Source organism: Wolffia australiana, chromosome 8 (genome assembly GCF_029677425.1).
Source record: "Wolffia australiana isolate 7733 chromosome 8, ASM2967742v1".
Lineage (NCBI taxonomy): Eukaryota > Viridiplantae > Streptophyta > Magnoliopsida > Alismatales > Araceae > Wolffia > Wolffia australiana.
Genome location: NC_135842.1, coordinates 10,384,758 through 10,392,717, shown reverse-complemented (window position 1 = coordinate 10,392,717; position 7,960 = coordinate 10,384,758). Strand labels below are relative to the sequence as shown.

At 39.0% G+C, this 7,960-nt stretch overlaps 1 protein-coding gene across 1 annotated transcript; it reads right to left on the bottom strand.

The window, feature by feature from the left end:
- Nucleotides 1-794: 794 nt before the first annotated feature.
- Nucleotides 795-7,535, bottom strand: SFR2 (Glycosyl hydrolase superfamily protein). The gene is made up of 10 exons (XM_078580211.1): nt 7,337-7,535; nt 6,361-6,721; nt 6,080-6,218; nt 5,680-5,846; nt 4,057-4,278; nt 3,820-3,982; nt 2,928-3,161; nt 2,684-2,833; nt 1,324-1,453; nt 795-1,096 (listed from the first exon to the last, which is right to left on the bottom strand). The coding sequence occupies exons 1-10, from the start codon at nt 7,527-7,529 to the stop codon at nt 906-908; spliced, it is 1,950 nt and encodes a 649-aa protein (XP_078436337.1). The 5' UTR covers nt 7,530-7,535; the 3' UTR covers nt 795-905.
- Between the last annotated feature and the right edge of the window lie 425 nt (nt 7,536-7,960).

Genomic DNA, 7,960 nt, shown 5'->3' with positions numbered 1-7,960 from the left:
CTCCGCCCCTGTCAATGCACCAATGTATATTTCTACAGCCCTACTTACCAGCAATATTAAAATAATTCTATCATGTAGACCACATATTAGAAAAATAGATTCCAAAGTCTTTAACGAAAATTTGGAATTCATGAGGATCTTGGATGGTTGTTATTTCTCAAATAAGCCCAAAATAAAAATATACATTTGGGGGAATCAAGTGTACTAAGTTTTGCCAAAAAAAAGTAGGGTACAAAGTTTTGCCAACTAGGATATTTCTACAGCACTACTTACCAAAAATATTAAAATAAGAGCTATTTCAATAGCTGTTCTATTATAAAAACCACAGATTAGAAAAATAGAGTCCAAACTCCTTAACGAACATTTGGAATTCATGGGGATCTTGCATGATTGTTATTTCCTCATATAAGCCCAAAATAAAAATTTTACATTTTGGGGAATCAAATTGTGATACTAAGTTCTAATTCAATTCAAGACAAAAAAAGAGTGGGATACTAAGTTAGTTTTGCCAACTAGTAACCAACATGAGTAAATGCATTGCAGAACCCTAATGGAAACGTTGGCATGGAAAAGGGGGCTTCTACCATACCAAGTGAATTTAAATTAAGAGAAATGGTGCTCAAAATATTTGATGTAAATGGGTACTAATTTAAAATTGAAATAAATATGAGCAGACAGAAAATCCAATAAACCCAAAATAGTTTATATACTAAAGTCATTGGAAGAAGAGAAATTGAGCTCATACTAGAAAATATTCAAGGAAAGATGCAAATCATTATAAATTTCAAAAGCGGTATCAAATGAAATTTTGATATAAATATGAACAGAGAGAGAATCCAGTAAACCCAGAATATTTTCAAGATCAAAGTCATAAAAGGAAGATAAGTTGAGATTATACATGAAAATCAATTGGCAGCTGGAAGTCTACTATCCACCTCATCCCACTGTTCTTCTTCATGTTTATTTCTCCAACGGAGCGGCGACAGCAGAAACCGCCACAGCCGGCTGAAAGGATCCTGCAGCCCGTCCATCTCGTAGTGACCAAACCTCCAATCTCTTTGGATAAAAGGCCGCCACGAGGGATGATCAAGGCCACCTTACAAAAAAAGAAATTTATAATTTCCTGTTAATTTTATTCAATTAATAAGATCCAAGTCGGTCGCTGTTTCACATCCAGCAATGGAGAGACTATCCCTAAGATGGACTGTTCCACACATTAAAAACTGGTTTATGTGAATAAGAAGTTTTTCAAATATCTCACAATAATAACAGAAAGTATGAGCTTTTTCTTAATATATTATACCAGAATATTAGGAAAGTTACCTGCATACATGCGGCCATGTCTATCAACAGCCCGGTAAAAGGGTCGTGTTTTATGTTCCCTGGCAGCACGTTTGAGTTTGCTCCAAGCACGAGATCTATCTTCCTTGGTAACTTTTCCTGCTCTCGCGACCTGAAAAATGCAAAATCTGCCTTATTTCTCATTTTTTTTATAAAACGCTTATAAAAAGAATGAATTCCAACCTATGAGTGGATTTGAAAAAATTAAAGCAATCAAAAATTTTCTGATCTTATCAAAGCAAAATAGACGCGTAAACATGGAAAGGTGTGTGTAAGATATTGCACTCGTATTTCCAAAAATGTTGTCCACAAGAATCTCAAAAAAGAATCAAGAAATTTACTGATTTATGAGAGTAAAATGGCATGAAAAACATAAATGATTTACATATAAAAGTGGAATTGCACTTGCAAAAAGAATATCAAAAGAATCAAGAAATTTCTTGATCTTACGAAATCAAAGATACCAGAGAAAACATGGAATGATCTTCTTATTGTGGAGGACTTGCATTTCCAAAAAAAAGAATTTACAAAAAGAATGTATTAAATGAATCTCAAAATTTTCTAATCTTATGAAAACAAACAAGCAGCATGGACAAGAATGGTCTCTCTATTATATTGAACTATCACTCCCAAAAATAATTACCAAATTTTTTTTCAAAAAGAATCTCAAAGGAACCAATAATGTACTGATTTTTGAAATCAAAATAGCAGCATAAACATGGAGAGGTCTCTGCGTGATCATTCACTTGCATTTCCATAATAATTTACAAACTAACATAAAAGAATCAATAATGTTGCAGATCTTATGAAACCAAAGTAACAGAACAAACGAATGATCTTTCGAAAGCAATGCAATTCCAAAACAAATTTCAAAAAAATGAAGGAAATTTCATCATCTTATGAAATTAAAATAACAGCATAAATATGAAATGGCCTCGGGCACTAGCACTTCATTATAAACTTCACCAATTACTAAATTGTAGGTTAAATTACTTTTTTTACGAACAAGTGAAGATCACCTAAGATTGATGATTAACCTAAGATAACTTATTTAGGGGTTCGAATCCCACTGGGAGCGCCCCAATAAATGTGTATTTATTTTTAAAAAGGGCGTGGGCGAGTAGGGTTCGGGTGTAATTGGGACATTAACGCTCCACACCTATAAACGCTTATAAACACTTCACTTAATATATAAAACCTCCCTGAGTGGGGGCCAGGGTATGGCTGGATCGGTCTACGGGCGCAACCCTTGGGTTGGTCGTAACCTGCCCTTGGGTTGATCGGTCTACGGGTGTTTGTTACCAAAAAAAAAATATTGATGATTAACCCAAAAGATTACTACCTTGGAAAATAGATGGTATGAAGGGCGGGGGCTGCGAGCGAGGTGGTTGTCACGATCTACTGCCACCAATCCAAACTTTGGGCCATACCCATCAGCCCATTCCCAGTTATCAGAGATGGTCCAGAAAATATAACCAAGAACAGGAACTCCCTGAAAAATCAAAGTTTTTTCGATGACACTCCACTAAATAAATAAAAATTGATAAAGAGATTAAGAGAAGGAGATTTCTCGGCAGAATGAAAACCTTTTTCATAGCTGCATAAACAGCTAGCAAATGCTCCAGAAAGTAGGGACCCCGGATCAAGTCAGTTTCATCAGAAACTCCGTTCTCAGATATGATGAAAGGAAGATTCAAATGCTTGTATCTTTCCTGGAACTGAAGAAGCATCCGGTACAAACCATCAGGATAAACACCTCTCCCAGACTCGCTATATTCATCGTTATCGACAAGCTTTAACCCCGGCCCTGAAAATACTTCCTGGTCAATAAGAACAAAGTTAGGTCACGGGTATGATACAACCCCTGGTGGTATCAATGATCTCCACCAATGTAACTCGATTGAAATGGAAATCCTGCACCAATGGGATCTGATTACAAAGAAAGAAATATATAGAGTAGTCATCATTGTGCCCGTCATTCATCTTCACCAGACTGACAACGATGACTTTGTTTCGTTGTTGCGTCTTGTCATCGGCTATTAGTTAATGTTTCTCAGATATGATATATGATGAAACAATCACCATCATAAATCATCTGCGGCAGGATGAAGATAAAAAAGTCGTCGCCTTCACTGGAGATGTGTATGATGAAGATCACAACGACCAGTTTTTTAGAAGACGGAATATGATTTTTGTCAATTTCTTCAAACATTAATAGAGAGAAAGAGAGGAAAAGGGAATAGACTATGGAGACTCAAGGCAGGGAATATGGCAAACAGAGGAGGTGAGATAGAGTAATCCAGTTCTTCAAATGACTATTAGCTTCCTCTTTAGGTAGATTACCTATTTCTCAAGGAGAATTGACTGTGGCACTACAGGGATAAAAATAGAGAAATCACCATAAACAAGACAGGGATCGTATCAGGTAAAAAGAAATACAGTCCAAAGCCAAGTCCGAAAGTAAGAAGAAAAACAGACCTGCCCATAGTAGTTCATTCCAATGAAGTCCAGCTTATCGGAGATACTGTCTATGTACGGAAAGAGTGTCAACGAGTTAGCCAGTGTAACAGAGGCAACATCAAAGAGTCCATACGGACGCGTAAAAGACACATGGTGGGCAACCCCCACCGTCTGGTTTGGCCTGTAGTCAAGTAAAATCCCATAAATTGCCATGGTATAAAGGGAATTTAAGATCATAAATGTTAGAAAAGTCACCTTCTCTCATGAATATAGTCATAGGCTTTTGAATGAGCAGTAGCCATTAAATTCATGGCTTGATTAAAAACCCCTGTCGGTAGAGTTGATGTTACAGCCTCAAGCATGTCGGGTTTTCCCCCAGGCCACGCACCAGCAGCGTACGTCAGCATGCAAAATACATGAGGCTCGTTGAAGGTGATCCAATAGTCCACCAGCTCCGAGACTCGGTCTACAACAATCCTGAATCAGTAAAAGACGTAAAATTCAGACACATTTGACAATTTTGCAAGCAGAAAGTTACGGAATGCATGAATGTATGGGAAAAAGTGATAAGAAAATGGTCTTATAGGAAGATGAGGTGCAATCCAAGAAAAAGGGTGACGACCAATTGAGAGGAGGGAAGAAATTGATCCAGAGGAAGCTGGATGAAGATCCAGTTAGCCAATCACAGTAGGGGCTAAGTAGAAGAGATGAGATCTGAACCAGGTTCCTATCCGCACTTGGAAAATTTGGACGTTCATTCCTTGATTTAGGATCGACCAGAGATTGAGGAAGGGGAACATGGGATGTCGGTGATGAGGGGTATTGCCATGAGGAAGGAGCATCATCGCCAATAAAGGTCATCTACTAGGCCCAGAGAGAGCGAGAGAGAGAGAGAAAGAGCGAGAGAGAGAGGGAGAGAGAGAGAGTGACAACAAGGAAGGGGGAAAGGGAAACCAGCGGTTCTTGCTCCTCTTCTCAATTAATGTTCTCTGTCCTCTCTGAGAAGTTCAACTAAGGAAAGTAAAGGGAGGGGAAAGACAAAAATTCCCCCGGTGGGCTTAAGATATGATGAGGATTGTATCAGGGAGAGACCAAGACATGGAGATATCAAGACAGGCTGAGTGTTATGATGTATCAGGTGGGTTACATGTGATACAAGCCGTTAGATGACCGTTGTCCATCCACGTGTATATATAACTACGTAATGCTCAATTAAATATCATCCCGTTCTTTATTTTGTCGCTATTCTGGTTATCACCCTCTTTTGGTGCCCTCGAAGTGAATGTCGTCTCCTTCTCCATCACTGATCTCACAAAGGCTGGTATCCTTATCTTCGCACTGAGTACATGCCCGGAGATAAAGAAAGGGAAAGGCAATTTCAGTTACTCTCCTTATCATTCCTGCCTCATTGAAGGCATTTTCGCCTTTTACAGGTTAGGGTAAGTCTTCCCTTAAAAAGATTTGCAAATATCTTTTTAAGAGATTTGGCTACTATCTAATTATAACAAATATTTCTAAAAGGCTAATGAAATTAACTTTCACAGACGAGAAATTTCAAAAAACTTTAAGATCTATAATTCAAAACTCCCAGGACGAAATAGTTTCACTGAGAATAGGAACTCACCCATAGATAAAAAGTTGATTCAATTAGGACAATGAGAATCTATGTTTACCGATGTTGACTTTTTTAGCAATTTGAAATTTTACATGTACCATGCCGAAGTACAAATGTTCCAGTCTTGAAACATCTTATACCCCCCCAGCGGATTCCGCTATTCAAACTAGTTTGTCCGAATTATTTGACACAGAGATGGCCGCCATACGGAAAGAACATTTCAAAGTTCAAATGCAAGCGCTGACTCAAATATAAAAAAATACCTGGTGAAATCAAAAAAATAATCAACAGTTTTCTCTGATTTCCAACCCCCGAAGTCTGCAGCCCAAGGTGGGAGAGAATGGTGGAACAGAGTCACCATCACCTTCATTCCATAAGAACGAATTCTTTCTATCAACCATCTGTACCTCTCTAGAGCAGCAAAATTAACCTAAAGGGAAAACGGAAAAGTGTTAGACCTACAATGACCAACCCAAACAACCCGACACTTAACAAGAAGATTAAAAAAAACAGTAAATTAATTGTATCAATCCTAAAGTTTCCAAATAAAACATCATCTTCCATAAATTAATACACCCTTAAACAGCGGTTTTTCTAATACTAAAAATACTCTTTTTTAAATACTGATAATAAAAAACACTAGGAAGACAAATAGGGCATTACACTGCTGTGCAGGTTGTTAACTGGCTCTTTGGGCATTATCCTTGTCCAATCTATTCCCATGCGGAAAACACTAACTCCAGTATCTTTTGCGAGCTTTAATTCATCCTCAGGGTCAGACCAAAATCTCAATCTCTCTTCCCTGTAAGAAAAATAAAAACGGAAGCTTACTCTGAAAGCCAGTTTTTGTCATCTTTATTCTATAAAATGAAGTAGAAGTTTTGAATTCATGGAAAGATGGAGAGAGAGAGATAAAAATTCATTCACAAATAGAATAAACGTACGGCCGGCAAACGTTATGCCATGCTGCAATATTGTGGTCGCAGTTGGTGTTGGAATCTCCTTCTTCATTACCATTAGTGTACTTCTCAAATTCTTTAACAAGAGCTTCCATGGCCTGCTTGACTGGTTTCTCAATCTTGGATACAATATTTTCCTGTTGTTCCTCGGGTAAGGAAGCTTTTTGGTATTCATCATCAGTAGAAGTAGAATTAGTAGGTGAAACAACAGGCTTTTCTTCCTCAGCTTGCTCGACGGCTCCACAGCAAGGTTTCTCAACCGCAAAGTCGAGCCAAGCATCACTAAGCTTGTCCTCGACATGAGCTGGCGCCGTGGCTAATCCAAAGAAGAACTTCTCGTCGTTCTCTGAAAAAAAAAGAATAATCAAGCACATGTACTTCTCAAGGTTCATGCGATACTCAAAGCTATATTTTAATAGGCTGCATCCAAATCAAGGACATAGAATCAGAAAATCTGCCACAGCAGAACGCCGGAATTCCACTGGATTCCGAAACCTTAAGAGAATTCACGCGACTACCACAAGCTGAAATTTAGCAGCTCCACGGTCCGAAATTCAGGAAAATTATAGTATCCAGTATCTAGTACTTTAGCTTGAGCAATACAAAAGAATACAAAAAATCAGATTACTCGACAGTAGAATTCCGGAATTCCGCCGGATTAAGAAACCTAAAAGGAATTCAGGCGTCCACCGTTAGCTGAAAACTCCAGCAGAGCTCTGAAATTCCGGAAATCACTACTATATCCGGAATTTTTTTAACATTACGAAACGATACAGAAATTAAAAAATATTCGACGATAAAATTCCGGAAACGATTGCTGTGTCCTGATATTTGTTTTGAATTATACGAAAGAACACAAAACTAAAAAATCCTCCACATTTGATTCAGAAATCAAAAAAAATTCAGGCATCGTCGGCGAGCCGAAAATTCATGCCAAAGTCTCAATTACGGAGAGCATTACCGTTTCCAGTGCCGGAGAAGAAATCAGCGAGAACTTCCGCCGACTCGTCGATTGGGGAGATGATCGGTCTGAGATTCCGCTTCCGGTAGCGCGAGAAGGAGAAGACGTTCGCCGCGAGAGTGATCACGCCGAGCACGCCTGCGAACTTCGTAGCAGATACAAGCACCACTGAAATCGCCATTCCTTGAGCCATCGTCCCCCTTCAACCGTCCTTAAATACCCGGAGAGAGCAGCGCAACCGTCCGACATGACACGTGTCGATTTCACCTTCCTCCAGCAGCTTCAATTGAAATGACTTTACTAACCTCCACCCGACGAACCCCCGCATATGACCAATCTCGTCAATACCTCTCCTTGCTCGTGGTATGATTGTCTTTGTGCATCCTGCTATTGGCCCGCCACGTCTCTTCCCCGTTGATGACGGTTGACGATTAAACGGTGACTGAGTTGACGGAGTGCTGTCACTTAGTTATGTCATCGTCAACCGTCTGATTTTACATATGATACTCTAGTGCAAGGTCGTCTATGTCCCAAATGAGTTTTGACCTGTGCTATGTCCAAAATGGTCCCATCCCAAGACCAATCTGTCCCAAAACCATCCTGTCCAAAACCGTTCCGTCCAAG